At 35.7% G+C, this 22,974-nt stretch overlaps 2 protein-coding genes across 4 annotated transcripts; both read right to left on the reverse strand.

The window, feature by feature from the left end:
* Window positions 1-1,401: 1,401 nt before the first annotated feature.
* On the reverse strand, window positions 1,402-15,774 carry LOC131778037 (potassium voltage-gated channel subfamily C member 1-like). 3 transcript variants are annotated; one of them, XM_059094423.2, is made up of 3 exons: window positions 15,675-15,774; window positions 6,566-7,148; window positions 1,402-4,697 (listed from the first exon to the last, which is right to left on the reverse strand). In XM_059094423.2, the coding sequence occupies exons 2-3, from the start codon at window positions 7,124-7,126 to the stop codon at window positions 2,904-2,906; spliced, it is 2,355 nt and encodes a 784-aa protein (XP_058950406.2). In that variant the 5' UTR covers window positions 7,127-7,148; window positions 15,675-15,774; the 3' UTR covers window positions 1,402-2,903. The 3 variants fall into 3 exon arrangements, with proteins under 3 accessions (XP_058950406.2, XP_058950404.2, XP_058950405.2); XM_059094421.2 differs by lacking the exon at window positions 15,675-15,774 and adding an exon at window positions 11,754-11,840; XM_059094422.2 differs by lacking the exon at window positions 15,675-15,774 and adding an exon at window positions 8,035-8,292.
* On the reverse strand, window positions 15,576-16,838 carry LOC131778038 (probable glycoprotein hormone G-protein coupled receptor). The gene has a single exon (XM_059094424.2). It carries the CDS (start codon window positions 16,836-16,838, stop codon window positions 15,576-15,578), a length of 1,263 nt encoding a protein of 420 aa, XP_058950407.2.
* Between the last annotated feature and the right edge of the window lie 6,136 nt (window positions 16,839-22,974).

A 22,974-nucleotide genomic window follows, 5' to 3' on the forward strand; every position in this document is an offset into this window, starting at 1 on the left:
TTGAAATAAACCGTTTGTTTTAGAGGTCCTTTCAACAATCGAGTACAGGGCCGATAACTTTAGATATATGACAACGACGAAGTGTCATATTTTGAGGTTCTTGACGTTATCGTAAGGATAAAGTCTAACCATGATTATTTTCTGGTGAAATTTCCCTTCTAACGTTTTGTTTGTTTAATTTTAGACCTAACGGTTGTCATTGACCTTTCTCTCTTGAGTTAGATCCATTAGAATCTCTCACTTTTTCAAAGTTCGTTAGCCTCGCAGCGAAAAAAAATTATTTATTCAATTTTTAGAGGAATCGACCACATACATTTTATAAGCTTCAAAATGCTTCAACATCACCTATGCATATACAATTTACTAACCTGAGCGCCAAATCTTGTCAATTGTGTTTTAATCATTTGAAAGGAAGCTTCTCTAAGACTTAATCAGAGAGTGCTGTGTGTTTTTAGTTTAGCCACTACAATCGTTCAACTTTGACGTGATGGCTGTCAATTGTGAAATCCGCGTCAAAACTTCGGTCACTTTTCAGCTGCAGATCCCAGGCATTATTTGACCACAACAATCAACTTCATCAAGTCAAAACTACCTTAATTAACTCCAAGACACTCGGCGGCAGCTTCTTTAGGGATCACTTATCTCATGATTCCAATGGCTTTAATTGTCAAATACAAAGAGGCGTAACAAAAAGTTCCCAAATTTCCAACATATTAAAATTTAAGACCTCAAAAAATTTACATCAAAAAAGAAAGAACACACGTTGATCTTCACGCAGAAACAATATATACAGGGAAATCAAGAGTTTGGGTCAATTTGCTGTAAGAATTCTAATAAAAAAGAGTGTTAAGCTTGTGTACACAAACAATAAAACTGATGAAATTCTTTATCCTTTTAACAAGTGGTTGAAAATTTCATGCCAAAGTTGAGCAAAAGCACGCAATATTTGGGTAAACTTTTACGAACACAATTCAAAAGGTCAAACTTTGGCTGTATATTTAACAAATAGATTCCAAGTTGCCATGCTTCTGTTCAGTAATAGATCACAGATGACGTCAAATGTGATAAGAACAAAAAAGTGGCACACGAGGCGCAGCCGAGTGTGTCACTGATGTTCTTACCACATTTTGACGTCCTCTGTGATCTATTACTGAACAGACGCATGGCAACTTGGAATCTATTTGTTTTATATAATAAAGAATTAAAAAAAGTTTTAATGATGACGTCATCTATACGTCTGTCCTCCAATAGATCATAAGTGAGAACCAATCAAAACGCGTGCATAACTGAGCTTATTATATAATGTGCACTGGAAGATTCTCTACCTTACAATGGGTCTAAGCGTATTTTTATATTATCATGTTGGTATTAACTTTTTGCCATGCTAAGAGCTCAGTGTCAATCAAAAGAGGCCAAAGGGACCTATACGAATGTTAGGTAAACAATGAACTGAGTAATGATTGAACAACTGTTTTTATTGTTTTTTTCCTTTTTATTTTAAAAGACTGACATATTGAAGGTCTCTTTCCATCTTAAGTGATAAAGTGTTTAGGTTGGGCCTAATTTTTTCTTTCTGAAAGAGACTCGGTATCTTGTCGGCCTAAGAAATACGGCTTCAAACAACAAAACCAATTAAAAAAAACCAATAAAAAAATAAAAAATAAAACAAAAACCAAAAGGGAAAAAAAGTAGGAAAATGGCGTCGTTAAGGTGCTGGCGACCTCACAGTTTGTCCACCTAAAACTCTTCATTGTAACGAATTTATGTTTGCCTACTGAAGCGGTTTTCATGCTAAAAACGTTTGAGGAGTCTACCTTTTTTTCGTCAACAATTTTTCTCTATATTTTCCGCGATGAATGAGGTAAAGTAGTATTTACCATCAAGATATTCAAATATTGTTATTATTTACAAAAAAAATTACACCAAATAGATATTCTTGCTGTATATTACGTAAATGACATACGAGAACGAATTAATATCTATTAAATACTGTTAAATATTGCTTAGATTTTTTTATAGCTGACTGGAATGTACCTGATCTAATGTCAGTACCTAGATTAAATCATAAGTTTAGTGTTAAGTTTACCGTTAACTATAAAAAGGTTCGCAAAATCTCACATATGTAAATCAAATAAGATAAATATAAAAAGTGATGAATAATTCAACTTCGTTCTAAGTATATATAAGTTCTATTGGGTGATTAGACTGAACTAAATCTGATCGAATTACGAACAACTATTATTCGAAATTTTCTTTTGTTTGCTTTTTGTTTATAAATATAAAGAGGTATTTCGTGAGACCAACTTTTATACGTAACATTTTTGCTTCTCTATGAATAAGACGTCCTCAAAATAGCCTTTTAGACTCTCAAATTTTTCTATATTTCAGCTATGAATATTTTCGATATTGCATCTATCTAATTCTAAATATTTCTTATCAATGATAACTCACTCATTCAGTAAAATTCTTAAGCAAAATGGTTGGGACACTAGAATAGTTTTTCAACAAATCAGTAGTTTTCTCATTTACATAGTAATCAAATATGGTTCTCAAAATTGCTTGAGTTAAATACCACTTTACAAATTCTTAATGTATTTCATCTGCAAGAGGAAAGAAAGTCTTTGCCTGGGGGTACAAAGTTGGAAAGACTTCTAGTTCAGAAAACACTGTTACGACGATAAATCGTAAAACTCAAAATCCATTTACAGGCTCAAAACCACGATTACCATATCTTGTTTACCGGTATATTCCCACGAAGCCATATAAGGTAGTGCCGCCTTCCCTTCCCCGTAGGGTATTGAGATGCACATTTGGCCATAGGCCTCAAGAAGCTCTGTCCAAGCTGCCTGTCAGTAGCTTTTTTTTCTATCTGCTTCCTTTTTCTACGACACTTCCTCATTCAATTAAATTGAAGTTTCATTTTCAGTAATATTGCCATGTCTCCCTGGCATATCTATATATAACATGGTAGGCTGTTTATTGGGTTCTTTCCTTTTACCATCCAAAACAGTTCGGCTGTCACTTAACTCACTTACAAGAGTTTCTCGCTCATCAGCTTCATTTAGATTATCTGGTTCGCTGTCTTCGTCTGAAAATCTCCTTCTTTTCCAACGAGGTACAACATCAAGTTGAATGGGTGAGATTCCTTCGAAAGGAAATTCTCTGCTCCAGGATGGTAAGCTTTCTGTACTCACTTGTACACCTTCATCAACACCTGGAATGAATATCGTGTAAGTTGAGTTATTTCGCGATCCTCGAGGTATCTCATCTTTTTCTGCGCAACAGCAAACTTCTCCAGATGAGCGTTTTCTGTTGTCTTCTCCACAGATGCTTTGGGTGTCTCTCGGTAGAGAGCATCGTTTACAAACGTGAGAGTTTTGAGACTGTGTTTTGCGTGGAGGCGCCTCAGGAAAAGACATGTTTGAGTTCGACGGAACGCTGAAGGATCGTACACGTTGATTTTTTCCGTTTTCTGCTATCCAAAGTGGCAGGCGATCTTTGGGTATGACATGAGAAACACCTGGCACACCTAAACTGTTCCTGACATTATTGTTCACAATGGAATCTTGCTTTGAAACCTGATGGTTATCATCTTGACCGTCATTTTCCTCTGTTTCATCCTTTTCGGGGAGATCTCCAAGTTTTGGAACCACTCTCTCATTCCGGCTGATTCGACGTTCTCTGGTCGGCCTTGTTGACGTTGGAGAGGTTTTTCCCTCGTTATCCGATTTGCTGGACGGAATACTCCAGGTTGTCGAGTTTCGCTTTACCTCACCGGGACTTTGCTTTGCAAGGCTATTTTGCCGAGATGAATGACTGGCCAACATGTCAGACATTAGGCAATCATCCTCTTCAGGTTCACGGCTGACGTTACTACGAATACGTAATCCTCTGCGCCTGACACCAGACAAATTTCCGCGATTCGAAAAGTCCGAAGTTATGGAATTTAACAAAACTTTATTTTTTCGTCTCGGAAGTTTAAGCCTTGCTTGAGCGTGCGCATAATAAAGATTAAAATTGCTTCCAATTATGGATATTGGAAGAGCGACCACAAGAAGGCCACAAACTGCGCATGCTCCTCCGATAATTTTTCCCAGCCACGTATTTGGTGTTATGTCGCCATAGCCGACAGTGGTCATTGTTATAAGTGACCACCAAAAGGATTCTGGGATTGAACGAAATTTCGTGGGGATGTCATTCATGGTACGCTCTACGTAATAGATGATTGATGAGAATAAAATCACTGGTATGAACAAAATCAGTAAGAGAAGTCCCAGCTCGTACGAGCTTGCTTTTAACGTGTGCAACAGTATTTGAAGACCGTAGAGCAATCGAAAAAAGCGGAAAAGTCGGAGAAGTCGAATCATAAGGAGTGCATCGGCAATCTGCGATACACCATCAGGAGCGAGAATACGAATATAGAACGGCATCACCGACAAGATATCGATCCAGTTTGTCACCATTCGGAAAAAGACGCGTCGTCTTGGGCAAAAGATAATCCGTAACACTAGTTCTAAAGTGAACCAAATACCGCAGAAGAATTCAATTATAGTGAAGATGGTTACTGTGGTGGAATCCCTTGCAGGAGCTGCGGGACCTTGGACTGATCTTGAATGCTTAGAGAACTGGGGTAGAGTTAGAGCACAAGATGTGCCCACGGACAATAGGATCAGCGTTATGGAGATGATTGAAAGTATCTGAAAAAAGGATTAAAACATACATCATATGTTGATTGCGAGCACACGTTTAGAGCTGGTATGGTGCCTTGCATGCACAATTTAATTCTTCAGTATCTCAGTTCTTCTTGACATTCGGTCAAGCAAATTGAAAATTGGGAGAGATTTAATGCGCAGATAAGCTCAGGGAGTAAAATAGATTGCACTCAGCTGACGATTTGGAAACTAGAAATTTCAAATCAAGCCCAGGATTATCACCCTTATCGGCAAAGAGAGAGCTTATTTCATCCGCTCTGACCAAAAAAAACAATTTTTAATAACCATGATCTGCTTAAAACCAAAGGCAAACCCCCCGTCGATGATCTAATGACTGCTAGTTTCTAATTATTGTAATACAAAAGATAAAAAGTAAATTCATTTCAGGATCACGAAAATTACAAGTCAGTTTAATTTAGATTTAGTTATAGCTATTTTTGTGCAGCAATTACTTTCTAGGAACATTCTGAATTTCTGACAAAGATCCATATACATTAAAAATGTTTGAAACACGGTAGGTTAGCAATGTTCTGCTTTGCAAAATATATCAGCAATGGTATCAGAATTAAATCCGAAATTCGTTTACGAGTTAGTAAGTGCAATGGCGAGGTGATAGTGTAAAGGAAGTAAACGAATGTTTGCCGTCGTAACGACGGTTGTTATCGTTTATATTCAACAGTGAAGACGAATTTGTAATAAAGAATGGAGTCATTCGATCTCATTCACATGCATGTTTTGTTCTTTCGTAGCCACCATGGATTCACCTTTTAATTACCTCGCCGAATTAATTATTATGGTTTCGTGTTAAGAAAAATGAAAGAGACTTTGCCCTTGGGCCGAAAACTAAACTTAATTGTTTTCAGAATTTTTTTTTTTAATTGCACTGGTTGGTTCGTAAATAACACCGCTAAGCTTGATGCTTTTTAGTTTTTTCCACACCGATAGTCGAAACCGTCAAAATGCTGAATAAATATAAATAATTTATCTTAACTTTCATTTAAGGAGCCGTGCAAACAGACTTTAAAGATTAAAAATGCTCTCTACACGTCAAAAATTTCATTTTGCGGCTTCTAATGCGAAATGAAGCCCACATCCTGTCATAAATGTGTCTGGTTTAATACTTGACATCTGTGTATTGTCATATTAATTTTCCCATGGAGCAACTTTCTTTGCTTGCAAAAAGAATCAAGTAATACTTGTGACAACCATGATATTAAGAAGTCTCCTTCCCGATATAAAACCTTTTTACGATACGCAGTTTGCTCACGAGAGAAATTTCAACGCTTCGATTGAAAAATGTGCTAGACGTTCATTAAGCAGTTTGAGTGTTAATTTGCATCTCAAAATGTGGTTATAAGCTAGAGTTATCAGAGTATATCCTTTGTCATTTTCAACAACCGAATGTTTGGTGCCAATATTTTGTGCCAATTTTTGTCTCAATTTTAGTGCCAATTTTGACCCATTTTTTGGAATGGAGAATCGCAAAGCTGAAGCTAAACAAATTGGTTAAAGTTGATTCATACGACAGTGGAAAAGGCTCCGAATCTAATTTTATGAACAGCTGTCGTGACAAGATATATATAACCTAATACTCAGCTTCTTAGAGATCCATGCAACATCACGAAAGATTCGGACACATCGCAGAATTCCACTTGCGTTAAAGACGTAAAATGTCCTTAAAGTCGTTTTCTAAAATATTTCCCTAGGAATTTATCTGTAACGGATGGGAAGTCGAAATAATTATTAGTGTTATAATAGAGTGCCCCTAAATAAACAGTGTCTAACCAACGTTGTTGCAGACAATGTGTGGTAAAAGCTATATTTATCGTAAAATGTAAGGAGGTGCAACTAACCTTAGCAGCTTTAGAAGAATGGGGCTCTTCCAAAATTGGCCAAATCTTAGGTTGATATTTCGTCCACCAAGTGAAAGGGCGGCCACAGTCCCTTGCAGGAGTTGAATCCTCCATTCTGTCGCTTTCCAAATCTGTATCCTGATCTTGCTCACCATCAGGGACATTAAAACTTTTTAAGTTATGCTCTGCTTCTCTGTGCTGAGTGTACGAAGTCCAGCAACAGTGTTCCATTTCTTTTTCGTCGATGCCCCAATATGCGAGTTCTTCCTCGAACAGAGGACCACAAACATCGTGCGGACAATGCAGTTTACCCGTACGATAGTAGTTCAAAACTTGCTCAAATATGCCTGGATGTCGATCAAAGAACAGCTCGATTCTTTCCGAGTCATAATCGATAGCTTTCGTAACATTTTCCACGACCCAGTACAGTCGGGTATCTGGATAATTTTTGACCGTACTCAGATAAGTCTCATGTTTTCGTCCACCAACGTTTAAAATGATCCTTCGCTGAGATGTGTCGACCACGCGAGGTATTATTTCAAATCTTTGTCTAGTTTTCATGTAGTCCCAAAAGACTTCTCACCTGAAACACGAGGTGGATTTAGTACACAACTCAACGCGTCTGTGGTTTATTTAACATCAACTTGCAGTTATTGTTGCCGGGAAGAAACTACAAGATAGAGTCATTTCCACTTGAAAAGGAAACTTAAAATGTAAAATTGCAATAATTGTGTTTGATATTTATGCGGAGAAAACTTTACCAGATGCTTTTATTTACTAGAGAGAAATTCTTACTTTTTATTGGTTAACAGGCATTCTTCTATTGACATTATGACTGTGCAAACGATATTATATGCATGAATTTAACCTTGCTTTTAAAATTATAAATTTTCTTTTAAAGTGGGTGAAACCATATCAACCCAATGGGTTGTTACATTTTGTGTGCTAATAGAAATAAAGGTTTTTTTCTTGTACATTTTATATTCACCGAGTATGATAAAATACGTGAAAGCTATTTTGTTATTTAAACTGTAGGTTGTTAACAAGCTGGTGAGCAGTGCAGAGTACTACAAAGTTGATCTGTGTATAAATAAAAACCTTTTTAGTCTAACGCCTCAGTTTTCCGGCGTAATTATTGACAAAAGCATAGAATGACAATAATGTATTTTGGATCCAATTTTCTCAAGGACATAAGGTTACATTTATCGTTTAGGGAGACTCCTTTTATTTTGAGAAAATATGATATCTCGTGATGAAGCCACTACCGAAAATTTGTGAAAACAACCGAAAAAATCCTACATTAAAGCATTTTTTTGTGTATTCACAATAAGAATTATAACTTTTTTTTTTACAACACAAAACAAAATATGACTAGGATATGACCAAATCAGGATGAAAAGTTTGGAAATATCAGTGTCATCTACAATAAAAAATAAAAATTTCCAATCATTGAAAAATTACTTTACAACCTGCTGACTTGCCTATCCTTCGATTCCTTGTGATGGCTTTGCATATTCGGGCGCTGAAGTAACTCGTTAGGTTTGCCCATTCAAGCTCAAACAGTCTACAGTACAAAGTGACCAGCGAGACTTTGCATGCGATATTATAAATCATTTCCCGCCGACATCTTCGCGGAAAATTGACCAATAACAATATTCAATAATTTAACAACGGTTGTCAATTTTTAGGAAATAGCGAATCGTATAAGCAACCTTGAACCTTTTAAAACACGAATATCGAAGTAAAATTGGCTTAATAGTTGTGTATATCTCGTAAATATTCTGGAGTGAAATAGCGTGATCTTTTTCGATTGTATTAGTATTGTGATAGAGTAATGCGGTACATATCCTGTTGGCTGTTTTCTTTGAATTTCCTTTTTCAGTAATTCAATAGGGGATTTAATTTTGTCGACAAAGCTTCTATTAAGCCAAAGGCTATTTTAGGTGTGGTTACTAAGCAACGTTGTGTCTTCCGCTGCAATGCAATTTGAAAGCACTGGAGGAGTTCTCACTGCGAATGAAATCTAATCCATTTTGAGCTGGGGCAGAAGTTTTTTAATTTTTTTCATTGGAAAGTTAATCCAGCGGTAAAGCTTTTATCATCGGAAACATTATCGTGGTATAACAACGCTTACAGTACAGGTAATGAAAAAGCTGTAACGACTTGCTTAATAAAGGAGTTTTGTCTGTAAATTTAAATAATAATTTAAGTTATGACATATCTACAGAAAACATCTGTGAATATATATTTGCAGTAATTATAATGGTGCATGAAGTTTTGCTTCCTATAAAACTGTCAATCCTTGAATCCGCAAAGATACAAAAACTCACGCCCCGAATTCCTTAGGGGCGTTAGGCTTTTAGTCTTGTTTTGCTTGACGCTAATTGTCTGGTAAATAATTTATCATAATTCTTTTTGTCTTGGCAGATACGGTTAAGATATAGATAATATTTTCACATGCGGTGGCGGTGTTGTTGTTTAGGATTGCTGTTATTAATTGGCAACTTTTCGCAGGTGGGAATCTCCCGGCTAAATCGTCAAGACCTATACAATATAAATATTGCCAAAAATCGATAACATTAGGCCCACAAAAACAAGCCTTCTCATAAAATTTCAAAGTCTCAAACTGGTTCTACAAAGATGTCAATGAGATTTTTTCTTTGGATTTTTGACCATATGGGGTTTGATTTACTTTTATTCATTATCTGATATCTGTAATGCAAATTTTATTCGCAAAACCACTAGCATACAAAACGTGGTATAATTTTCTTTCCCGGGAAGGTAATACCCACAATGTTTCATCAGAGAAGTAAGAATAGTATTTGAAGAAAGACAGCGAAATGGTTGTTCTTATGAATAAATTAGTATGCTTCACTTGGCCATGGATTTCTTTTTTTTCCTTTACTTTGATGCTGGTTATGTTATAACATTTTTTTGTCGTCAAATGGACCACCACATTTAATCTACAATCGCATTTTCCTCAGCCATATTTCACTCATTAATAGGCCATCTCTGCGTCGTCAATTTTTGCAAATTTAATCTTTGATTGGCTTGGCCGAGCATCTCACATGGACAATTTACCTTGCCCTATAAGTCTGAGAAGTGGACATGACAGACAAGAAGTCAACACCGAGCTGAAGACCTGCCATCTCAAAGTCATTCGCAATAAATCAGGAGCTGAACTTTTGTTGATGTAGATTGCCAAATCTCTCATTATCTGTCATCTTGACCATGAAGCTACCTCGTGAAAGATAGTCTGAACGGAAGGACGGAAGCTTTAGTGCAGTTTTGATTATCTCTTCCATAAGTCACCATTGACCTTATAAATTCCAAAATTACTTGATAAATTTTAAGAAGGCCTCAATTTTTATGCAAATCAGAAATTCATATGAAAGGTTCCTAAGCTCAACAATAATATTGACTGGAGGAAAGAAACGAGTCAGTTCTAATCGAAAACTCTGTTTATTTTTACACGCGACTTAAAAAAATTTAAAAGTATTCTTCTTTCTTTATTTTTCTCTTTTAAACATCATTTTTCACGCATGGTATGAAAAAAAAATAAAACCAACTGGTCAGATCCCAAAGAAACCACTGTAAAAAGTTGTCATTGCCCCTGCTAGCAAAGCTTTCAAGTAGTCAAAACAAAAAGTAACAATTCAGAATTAATTAACATCCTGCAAGAATATTTTAGACACTAATTAGTTGTATTCCAGTTCAAAATCTAGAATATAATAAGACTTGTCAGCAGATACACCGAGTATTTTCGTTTCACTGGTTATCAGATTTATAAAAAAAAGAAGTTTAGAAGAAAAATAAAGCCATTATTTTTCTCATCCTACTTGAAAGTCTATTTTCCACGAAAGACTATAGCATGATAAATTCTTTGGGTATCCCACGTCCGTGCATACGATATGAGATGATTTCGAGCAAATTAGTTAGGTATACATCGCCCATCCCATATATACTTCAGAAACGTGCCAAACTCGACTGAAGCACATACTTAGAAAGCTGACGTTTTGGATAGACGCTTCTCCTTCCTAACGTTTTGCAAATAATAATTCATACAACTGACTTACATTTACTGCCGAGATTTGTGCTTGAGCAAGAGGAGTTGTCGTTACCCTTATCAGGGACTTAAGTGTGAAGTTTTTTTTGTTATTTATTTCAATATTTCAATATTCTGACACGGTTTAACACTTTTAGCACAGATGCTACCTCCGATATTGAGTTCGCTGTATGCCGCAACACTTGAAAGGCGAGTTCTACTAATTGGCTATCTATTTAACCAACAGTGCTTTATTTGCGGTCGAACAGCGACGTGAAAACATGGAAACAATTGTTGTAAATAATTTTGGTATCCTAGAAATAATTTTGCTAATTTACAAAATGAATTGATGTCTGGATAACAAAAGAAATACATTTAAAAAGTTATAACGGAAAAAAATCCCCAAGCTCTCTACAGTTTTATCTCATTAGTTTTGTATCTTTCAGGTCGGAACATTTCAGTCTAGAAAAAAAAGATCTTCCTTTCTCGGACGGGCGATGTTCATGCCTGCCGTGTGTATGTTTACCTCAGAACTTATCATCCAAAACGGTGTCTTCAAAGAAGAACAGGAAGGGACGTTATCAGTTGTTGTCGTAAACGAACTTTTATATAAGCAGGAAGTAAGAATGTACGAGAGATTTTGTCGTTCAGCGAGGAAATATCTGCTGGTCAGAAACTTTTCTTCAGAATCGTAAACACAATGGTGCGTGACTTAGTATTATACGGTTTCGCCGGAGGAGAGATCATTATATTTGTATTTAAATTGGTAAAATTTATTTTACCAATTTAGCATTCTCAATAAAAGTTGGATATTTTTCAAAGTTGTAATCTACTTGTCTCAATATCAAAGATTCTGATTACCAGCGAAGTGTTCCTATCGGATTCTCCTTCTCGAAATTTTGATTAATTTTCACGATATACCTGTGAAGACAAATTCAGTGAATTTCATATTGCGAACAAATTTCCTGGCTTCAGATATTATAAAAAAGCATGCATGGTGGTCATAAATGGAATTACATCTTCAGAAACATCTGCAAGATGTTTCACACACAGCGGAGCTACAACTTAAAGGGAAACTGATTTGTAAACAAAATTTTGTTATACACACGAGTATTCAGTTTTGACAACAAATCTTTATCTTACCTTGTACAAAAATGATTGTATTTCCCTGCGCTTATTCACCTCTAATACCAAAAGGCACCTGAATACATCTCTGTCTTTAAACACAAATATACACAAGCTTTGGATAAATTATGTAAATAATTTACACTGAGTTGCGTGGGTTTGCCAAGGTATGATGGGTGGTGTTTTTATTAACTTATTGTTAACGTATGAACCTCATTTAATTCGGAAACGCCAAAACGACCAGCAACTTCTGTTGGGCAGTATAATCCTTGTGTTCTATGGCATTGACTTTTAAATTGACATTTTTGATGCGTGTTTCTCTCTGAAAAACCGAGAAAGATATTAGTTTCTATGGCAAAGCCAATGAGAATGAAACCAATCAATGAATTTACAGTACCATTAGTTCATTTGCAAGTCAAAATATTACACGCCACCTCATTATTTGAACGATTAACCAACAGCGATTGTTGTTGTGTTTTGTGGGTGCCAGTCAAAACGGATTTAATAATTTTCTTTCTTAAATAGCTCTGGTTTTTCAAACTTTAGAACAGATTTTCGTGGCAACAATTCTGCAGGTAATCGAGTAAACCCGAAAAAAATCACTAAGAGTAAAATAGTCAAGTTACAAATGGGGAATACGAGCTGTTTGCTAAATGTAAGTCAAACTCACACAAAACGCCCGTTTAACATAACTACCAAAAAAGTGATAAGCAGTTTGTGGTTGTTTTGGTCACTTTAATTATTAAATACGTCAAACCACCTTTTCAATCAGCCAGATGCAAAATTAAGACCGATTACGATTGGCTATGAGCGTTCTCTTGGTCTCTCAACACCATTTACCTTGATATTTCTTTGCTGGTCTTTGTTTTTTCGAGACACATGCTTTCGCCTCGATTTATGCTCACTAAATCAAGTCCTCTCCATACTGAAAGAGTCCAAGATTATCAATGAATTTCTCCTTGTAAGACCGATCGTCCGTTCAAACTAATTTAAATAGGTTTGTTCCAAAATGTGATTATTAATTTTTTTCTGCCACGCCACTGTTAACCTCACATCTTCATGGCCCAACAAATTCTGAAACAAAACAACTGTTATGTATAACGCATGCTCAAGATGTGCACAGTAGCCTTGGCGGTCAGCAGATTATCATAAAATAAAAAGGTCACGTACGATAGTGATTTTGTTCACCCACATTATAAAACCTCGCCGGCTTTTCCAAATTTCTAACTTTACAAGACCCTCCCTTGATGCCGAAAATGACGCATATATATCGGTCAACATTCGTTAAAAAAGTTTAGAGGAAAGATACAAACCCCGGTTCATAAATGAAGTATTGACAAAAGATCCTTGAGAATATTCTTTACCTGATGGTGGCATCGATGATGTCACAAGCAAGGAAAGAATCACAATTTTTCTGAAATGCCTTTTCCAATTTGCAAAACAATTTAAACAATTTGCCACCAATTACTTATGTGAACTGAACATCTGCTAGATAAAGATTGATGCAAGCACGAAAGTAAACCAAAGAATTGGGAATTACTCTCAACAATTTTGATTTTGAAAATTCTCTAACAGCCGCCATTTTGAACGGCTAAGTATGACATCATATGGTTGTTGCTGTATAATTTCTATTTACCGTATGTCCATTGTCACAAGTTTCTCGAGGAGACGGTAAAAGATGTATTGCACTTCGTAACTATGTCACGACTTAAAATAGCCCCCTCAACCATGTCAAACGTCTTAAATCACCGTGTGAGAACACTTTATATGTATTTCGATGATTTTTCATACTACAGATTTCATATTTCCAATAGTTAAACGAAAATTTGCGCTTTCGGTAGATTTATTTAAGACGATGTGAAAAAATAAGTTTCTACAATTAAAAACTACCTCCAGTAATAGCTATATCCGTACAGTAGTAGTAGCAGTTTACGTGTCATAGATATCAATAATTTTCATAGGTATAATTTTATTTTGGTGCAATATCTCTTATTGAAAAGTCAAACAAAACGAGCAGAATAAATTTGAACGATAAAACAGATTTCCTAGTAATTTTTTAAAATTTATTGCTCTCCATAACAAGAATAAAACTTTGGTTTCAAAAAAGTTTTGATATTTTCGTGAGAGTAGGTGTTTTTATGATATCTTACCGCACAGACTCATTCTTTTGAGCCAGGGCAATGAATTAAAATTTGAAAACCAAGAATTGAAACTGTATATACTTGAGTGATACAATTCAAAACCTACCGTCAGGTTAAACGTGTAAATCTTCTTTCTCGTTATCACTGACAGTTGAATACTGATCTTACTCGATCACCAAACTTGAAAAACAATTTGAAATCCTCTCATCTTGTGCCGAAAGAAGCCGACAATCTAATTACCTGTGGCTGCCTAACCATCTCAGCTGATCAAACAATTAAGATCTATTTTTTTCTTCCGCCTAAAAGGATTTTTACTCAAAACCATTGATGAACTAATTAAATTTCTTTTTGAATCAACGCTTGTTTCACCACTCAGTGATAATGGTCTTCTAAGAAACAATCTGAACAAGTTAGATTGACTGCCGATATTGTGGAGACTTTCACCTACTGATATGAACATCGAACACAAACTTTCACACTTTGCTATTGTCTCTGGATTGTCCCTTATCTCTAGTCTGTAATTATCAAGACTTTTTGCTATCATGCCGCCAATAAAAACTTTCATTATCTGTTTCTTCCTCAGTAGCGTAGAAACCTTCTTAGCCCAAGACCTAATGGAAAATTTTGATATTGAACAGTACTCTTTTATTTTAAACAGAAATTGCTCAAAACGCGCAAAAACCTTTTGCATAAAATGGCTTTAATCAACTCATAGATAAACTTAATTCGACTCTGTTCCAAAGAACGTTCAAAAATACTATTAGCATTCAATTTTTTACACATACACTGTGGAATTTACTATTTGACTTAATGAAATTTAAGTTAATTAGATGTCTAGCTACCCACTTTAGTTTTGTCGAAAAGAAGAAATTTGTTTTAATTAACCCCAAGGCGTACACGCAACGTGACAACCTGGCCTTGTGCAAATGGAAGGATGATGGCTGGACCCCCATCGATTTCCGTTTGATTTCAATATCTAAAATTATTTTAGCGCCAATTTATAGCCCGCATAATAATAAAGATACGGCAGATTTAGTACTTAGCTGGGGGCGTCTTTAACTCATTTAAAATGGGAATTTATTTTCAAGACACAATACTTTGTCACCACTGAAATGTGGTTTATTCCTTGTTTGTCTCATTCTCTGCTGAATGAGTAAGGTTACAACCTTGAATGAAAAAGTCGATTCAGTGTCTTTAATGTAACTTACTTTCTTTACTGCATATCAGTGAACCATTCTAATAAAAATTCTAGCTTTATGTCAATGCCTTTGAGTAATGCTGGATCAATAAATTCAGAACCTATCGACCCGTTTCATCGGAGACAACCGTACTATAAATCGTCAGCTGCTATTATGAGTGTCTAGAATTCTCTCGGCGAAAGCCGTAAGAAAGACTTTAGTTAGTTGCAATCCCTTCGTTGTAATTCCAAGGTTGAAAACCCATAACGTGCTGCGTAAACAAATTACACTGTTATTTTTTCTCAAGCCTTTGACAAAGGGACACTCAAGTTTATTGTAAAGTATAAATTGTACACATTTATGATTACAAGTTAAAATAATTTAATGAATAGAGTTCAATAGGTTTGCAAGTCAACCTGAGATAGTTCTCAATCTGCACGGAGCCTTTTTGTAAATTTTGTCTTTTACTCCTTTGGATAAATATTAGAAAATGCTCGTTATTTATCAGTTTGGTTTTATTTTTAGAGTGAAGTGGTGAAAACTTGCTCTGTCATTTTGCTATTTCCAAAGTTTGTTACATCATCTTCATTTATCACAGCAGCATTTCTTAAGGAGGTTACCTTATTGACGCCAAGTATTCCTCTTCTTTTTGAAGATGTGCGATTTAACCAGGAGAAGGCAACTCGCTGGAATTTCTTTTCTCTAAACACATAAATCAAAGGATTAACCAGCGAGTTTATTGTGAATGAAGACAAGATTATCAGCTGTCTAGTTTCTCTCATGGAGTCCTGACGTCCGATTGAAGCCACTACCATGGCGGGAACGAACCATAACACAAGAGTGCTCAACATGAGGACAAATATTACTTTAGACACTCGTAAATAAGCTTGTGTTCTCATCCGCTGATTCTGGTTTTTTACCACTCTGTATATCCGCAGGTACATGCCACAGCACGTAATGAACAATATAGAGCTACTTGCAATTAGTGCTCTCTCTACGTAAGAGTCAATAGATTTCCCCGATGTGTCGACTCGTGAGCATAAAGCTCCAGAGAAGCTTTGTTTTCCAATCAGCGTGGATAAACTTGCAAAAACAACAACAACTGCAGAAAACCATAGCAATTTAGTTGCTATGGAGAAAGATCTGTGGCGCAGAGGAGGCTTTGAAAGGTTTACTATGCGTCTGTAGCGATCTAACGTCAAGAAGAACAAAACAACTGGCTCCACGAGTTGCCCGATGGAACGAATTGAAATTATCAGCGGGCAGATAAATCTCCACCAAATATCATAGTATTGCTCTGTTTCCTCAACTACAATGGAGAGGACGGCAGTATGAATAACAGCAACAAATAAATAAAGTGCAATCAAGAGATCACAGACTGCGACATGTCCAGCTAAGTACATAGTACTGAGAGACCTAAGCTGGTATTTAGAAAAAATCACGGTCATAGTTAAAGTGTTAACCAGGACAGCTGAGATACTGAGAATGAAGATGAAACTTTGTAGAATAATGCTTTCCTCGAAGAGAGATGGAGATGACGACGAAGCAATACTAATTTTTGGAGAAGAAACGTTTTTACTTGTCAATACATTATCAGTTTCAGGCTGCTCATCATTGACATCTGACAAAGGATTCGATGGAACTGTCGCCAAGGTTACATTTGTACAATACACCATGGAGTTGTTGCAGGAGCAATTTCCATTGCAACTGAATACCTTTCTCTGGAAAAAGAGAAGTCCAACAGCTAAACCCAACATTTGTGACATCATCGTGCAGGTGTGCATCAGATTCTGAATGGATAGTACAAAAGAAACTCAAAAACACACTCAAGTGAATAATTTTATCCGCAACAGCTTTGGAGCATCTCATAATCATATGCATCCAAACTTATTTTCACACGTATGCAATATATATGAGACATTGATCCCAATATCAAGGCTAGATTACATCACAAATCTAACTGAGACTCGAGATCAATCTACTTTGGTCCGCCATTTTGTATTTTTTCTTTCATTTTTTCAGAGCCGTTAGCGAAGTCTCTAAATTTACTTGCATGGCCGGATATGTTAAGAAAGCAGAAAAATAAACAAGCTTGAAAGGTTTTGGGAGCTATGCTTGTTCTACAAAAAGTGTTTAGAAAATCATTTATCATTAGGGACGATAAAGAGGGGAACCAAGACCAATCTAAACGTTTCAAATGAACAGAATCTCACCACAGTGAGTGAATTAGGTAACAAAACTTTTTAAAATTGTTTCGTTTACATCTTGGTAACCCAAGGCAATCCTTCAGGACAATACTACAATTATGTTTCCTAGTGTGATAAATTTAATTAAATGCTAACTTTTAGTTCAACAGTTTGATTCACTTGTCAAAAGTGAATATAAAATTCATTTGAACTGTCACAATGATAAAAAATCTCCAATTTAACCTCCTCGTTCGTCAATAACAGCCGTGTGTTGACTTCAACAGTAATTGCTATTTATAATTTTTTCGCCAATACGTCCGATTGTGAAAGAAAAAAACACCTTGAAATTCTGCTTTTAAACTCAAAATTTCTTTTTTCTTTGACCATTCGTTTCCAGCAAAGTGATTCATAATGTCAGAAATTTCAACTTCCAGAAACACCTTTGTGTAAATATGTTCAGTCACACCTACAAAAACTAAGTTCTATTTTTTGTCAGCCCTCTTTTAGAAACTGTTGTTTTCATATCATCGAGTTTTCATTGAAAAATATGTTAACAGCCTATAGGCTGTAAGATTGCTCACTGTAAAAAAAAATTTTCAATCTTTTAAATGATCAAAAGTCTGTGCGAGATAGAATGACGTTCTTCAAGAGCTTTCCATTTTGATGAGTGCTGATTTAGTAACGAAAAGAAAGATGGGAATTTCTTCGCCATTTTCAGCATTATTTTCAGAATCATTAGTGACAAAAATTCCAATATGCTTCTAAAAATTTTCCTTAAAATGAGGATTGTGTAGGGTAGTGTTGCTGTGTACTCACCAGTAATGAGAGGAAGGAAAACTCCAACAGAAAATATCACCAGCGTACACCGAGGCTATTATTTATAATAACAGTGCCAAAGACAGCTAATAGCCTGCTCAGTCAACACAAAGCCTCCAAGTAATATTCTGTGTTCTGCGTTGTTTGTTTTTCGCTGTTAGTAACATCTGTGTTGCTGTTTCTCTATTCTCAGGGTTATCGCCTCCCTTGAGCTCAAGAAATTAGGATGAAAATACTAATAAAAGCTCTCAAGCTGACCGAAACATACCACTAGAATGGTTTTATTTGCTTTTGGCAAGTGAATAGGTGCATCTAATCTATATTTCACGGTTTTAAAGAGTTAATGTTGGAAATGTTCCTTGAGTGCACTATTTCACGAGCTGAATTGCAATTACATAGAAATTTAATTTTCAGCTCTAAGAAAATGCTTTTTGTGACGGAAGTTCTAAATGAAGCGGGAAAATTTTTTATCGCAAGATTACGGAATCCATTGTTCTCTTAATGGTAGTTTTTGTTCCATAACAGGTCTAAAAAATTATCTAAATTAACATAAAACAAAGGACTTTAAAGAGCTCCGTGGGGGTGACAGTTCATTTCTAAAATCATCGCAACCCTTCTTCGTGACATTTTCCCAATGGTGAAAAAAAGGCTTTTTCTGTCTAGAGAAAACATGGATGAATATTTAGACTTATGATTAGTGCCTCTAAAAGTTGCTTTGACACATTTTGAATAATTTTTTCGACTAGTATTCGACACTGTGAAACTAAAACAGGTGAACCTGAACATCAATTTGGTAAAATGTTGGTAGGCTTTTACTCCTTTCAAGAAATTTCTGCCAGCCATTCTACTTTCTGCTCGAAAAACCAAAAACAACAACTTCAATCTATTAATATTAATCAGACCGAAAAAATGCTTCTTTCAAGGTCTTACTTACATGAAGGAAGGAATTAAATACTCTGGCATAGAGCAAAAAAGACAAACAAGATAAAAAAATAAACAAACGAACAGACAGAGCAACAGCAAGACACAAATAAACAAAGTATTGATAAAAACTAACAAAAACAATCTTTTTAATGCAACGCGTCTTTTCCTAATTTTTGTGGCCAACTCGCACAAATTGTTTCAAGCCTAAGGGAGGACAGGTTTATTTACGTAAATCCATCCTCAAAAGCTCTTGAGACATTAGCCGACCCGACTGTTGACACAAATTAAAATATTTTAAATTTTTCCTTGGTGTAGCCTCAGTTATCACATAACTTTCCTTACTGTTAAAGTCTGATTAAGGCAGACGGCGCAAGGATAAAGAATATTAAAGATATTTTTCTTAACGTGGATATCAACAAAAAATTAAGTTGCATCCCCTATTAACTATTACTTATTGCGCGTACCTTTAAAGATTAAACTCGAGTCCGATCGTTTTCTACACATTTTCGGGGTGATAATATGTCGTACACACAACAAATTTGACAAGCAATAAGGATCTATACTTACAAGGATCGACTTCCGCGACTGAGTGTCAGAGAGAAAAATTCCAAGCAGGAGAAACACTATCTAAATCGCATCCAAAACCAAGAGCAATATGACCTGTCTTCTTTATCATTAATTCACGACAATGCAGACAGGTCAACTTCCAAACGGACTGCTCAAGATCGTTGGCGATGGACTTAATGTTTTAACATATTTTCGTCCATTTGTAAAGATATTAAAACCCAATTTGAGCTCAAGAATAGATCTATAAACATTATTTTAGTGTCGCCGTTGAAGTGGGTACGGTTCATGTGAAGCGAGTGAGGGTGCAAATCTTTTCGCTCGACTAAATGACTCTGATTTGCATAAAAATGGACGGCTTTACGTATGAGTAAAATCCCTTTCTCATAAAAGGAAACTCGGAAATAGTCTATTAAAATTCATTTACAAAAAACTATTTCGTTATTTTCAATATTTATAACATGGTTTTTTGAAAAATGAAAAAAACTTATTTGATTTTTGTTGAAATAACTTCGATGTTTATTCAAAACAGCACCTGGCCTGTTTTTGTCTTTTTCCTATCTTAGAAATTCTTATCGCAAATGATAGTGATAGCGGCCTCTTTGCTGAATGTCTATCATAAAAGCTCTCATGACCATAGTAGTCAAGCATGAATTTTTACCATTGTGAAGAAATAAAGGGTGCAAATTGATGAAAATATTGCAAATTTGCAAATTATTAACTTCAACAAACAGACACGTCTTCTTTGGAAAAGTGCTATGTATGCAAATGTTATTCTGTAAATTCATCAACAGAGAAGCTTAAAGTGGAAATGCAGTGATCTTTGCATAATTCTGAAAGCGTTATCTGTCACTTCTTGTCAAAGGAGATCAAAGGTTGAATGATTAAGTTGCCCCTTAGAGGTCGAAGGCGGCAGTCTGACTCAATTTCTTAGGTCTGACGCGACATCAAATCTGGCATTGCTTGATATTTTGGCTACGAACGAACACGAAACTTGTCGGGCCGTCCACTTGGGTAATAAAAGCAGCATGTGATTGAAAAGGAGAATTACCTCAGATTTAACATCGATATCAAAGATTCATACAATTTGCTAGTTATGCAAAACCTTTTCGTAGACTACTTTAGAACCGCCCACAAATCCCTTGTATTTCCCTTGGTATTCATACAAGCATTAAGATAAGCGTTTATACCAAGAAAAATAGATAAAAAGGGAGATATTTCGTGGTATACGGCGAGAAGTGTGGCACGAATTTTTTATGCCCTATCAAAGAAAAATTCAAGCCATCACGATCGATCAACATACTCGCAGACTTCTGTGGAATGACTTTGAATTAGCTTTTCATTGTCAACGATCTAAACAACGTTATTCAAATTGTTGAAACAAAATAATCAAAATAAAGAATACTAAGAATGCACAAAAAATAGAGATGTTATTGTCAACCACTCGAAGTAAGCTGCGATGGCGCTGCTTGCTAAATTTCTGTGGGAGTATGATCGTTGTGCACGATGGGAAGGTCGGGTGTTCTACCGTCGGACAGATAAACGCTTTTACTGTATTTTGATTGGCTGTGTTCTCTATTGCATGTTATAATACCTACTATCTTGTCCCTCCTCAGCTCTGTCACGTGACTACTACGGTCAAAAGAGAGGGAGTATTTGAGCCTAGACACCTGCAGTGTGCTTGTTGTCAGAGTCAGTGTGATCACTGTTTTCGGAGCAATTGCGTTCTTGCATCTTGGATGATATATTTATTTCAAACTGCGTCTGTTAAGTGCAGAAATTTTATTTTCATCATTGATAAAACATTTTAAAGCGGTTGTTTTCGGTTTCATTGTTAGTAACGTCTCCTCCACAGAGGGTTTCTCCCCAATTCTGCCAATAAAGAAGAAAAGAGAAAAAATAAAATGCATGATATCTGAATCTTGTTAACTAGGTGTAATCTTATGAAAGAGCCATTAGTCACTATTCAGCCTCGGCCGTTGTTAGTATTTTCTGCTTGAGGTGGAGGATATTAGTATGGTTATCAATTTACAAACGGAACCTTGACTTTTTATTAACGAAAAGTGTTACTGAAAATAGAGACATCCCATTACTGTGGATACACAGAAAATTTGGAAAAACTCGCAGAGATAAGCATATGATTTTTCTTTGCATATTTCATAGCTAATGCTGTAGTCGGCCCAGAAAGCATTGCCGTCTCAAAATTTTATCGCCAATTCAACAAATTAAAACCACAAGGAAAGATGTTATTAGTTTTTCACCTTGAAAAAGCAAATATTATTATCGAACAGATAACAGCTATTAGACTTGATGATGTACTTACGATGTGGGACAGCTTGGTCTAGATCTTTAGCGGGCCATTGATTCTCGACGAGTCGAAAGCGTTCTGTTATTTCATCTCTTCCATGGCGAATGAAAGAGGTCGTTTGTTGCACAGAAAGCAGAGTGATCAGAATGACATAAGTTAGGGCTAAAGAGATCTTCATTCTTTTGATGATTCTTTCTGAATAAATTATTTTAAAGTAAAACGTTAGAAAGACAAAAATAGCAAAAGTTTCTCTGTAACCACAACTCCCTACAATGCAAGTACCATTTTTTATTCGTGATAGCAGTTCATCTTCACTTCCGAAAAATTCGATCAGATTATTTACCCTGCTGGCTTATGAGAATATCTTTCTTTCAAAGATATCTTTGCTATCTTTAGGTGGGATGTTTATGGCTTAGCTGAATCTTCGAGAACGTTTTCAAGTTCTCTGTAGCTCACTGAAAATTTATCAAAAAATAATTTTTTTCTTTAGAAATTTCGCATAAAAATTAGGCTGTAAAAGCATTCCGACCTTTTTCGCAACTATGTGAGAAATCTTGTATAGAAAAAATGACGATCGTCTCGAAGAACGCAACTGAACCAGAAAGAAGCAAATATATTAAGTACGATAAATTGATCCTTAATTTGGAGATACATCATTTGAAAGCATGAAAAAGCAAAGCTTTGTCACTGCTATAAAATCAAGGCCATAAAAAGGATTCAGATGGACGTAGTCCCATACGAACTATGCTAACCTCAAAAGGATTTCCTCTACGCCTCTCCTGTCTTGTCTTCTACTCCCTAACCTTTGATAACTTCATACACCTGAGCTTTATTTATTTACACGCCGTGGGGATAATTTTGTTGCATAACCTCTAATTCAAAAGAGTTGACTTAAATTGATTGCTTTCAAGAAGTGTATACTATTATGCCTCAGCTAATAACGAGACTGAAGAACAGGTTCTTTTTCTACTCTTTAACTTTTATATTTCCATACCTCTGATCTTTATTCATTTGAAGCCTTAGAATTAGTTTCTGCTCATAAAAAATTAAATAATTTAAAAGGTTAGGCCTAGAGTGATTGCCCTCAAAAAACTCATGATATTCCCCAACCAATTATAAGAC

This window comes from Pocillopora verrucosa, chromosome 12, assembly GCF_036669915.1.
Source record: "Pocillopora verrucosa isolate sample1 chromosome 12, ASM3666991v2, whole genome shotgun sequence".
Classification (NCBI taxonomy): Eukaryota; Metazoa; Cnidaria; class Anthozoa; order Scleractinia; family Pocilloporidae; genus Pocillopora; species Pocillopora verrucosa.

Excerpts from the sequence above, each read along its gene's own strand:
- LOC131778037 (XM_059094423.2), bottom strand. The coding sequence starts at position 7,126 with ATGAAAACTAGACAAAGATTTGAAATAATACCTCGCGTGGTCGACACA. Across the intron at positions 4,698-6,565 it reads ATTCTTCTAAAGCTGCTAAG|ATACTTTCAATCATCTCCAT; the intron begins GTTAGTTGCACC and ends TCCTTTTTTCAG.
- LOC131778038 (XM_059094424.2), bottom strand. The coding sequence starts at position 16,838 with ATGCACACCTGCACGATGATGTCACAAATGTTGGGTTTAGCTGTTGGA.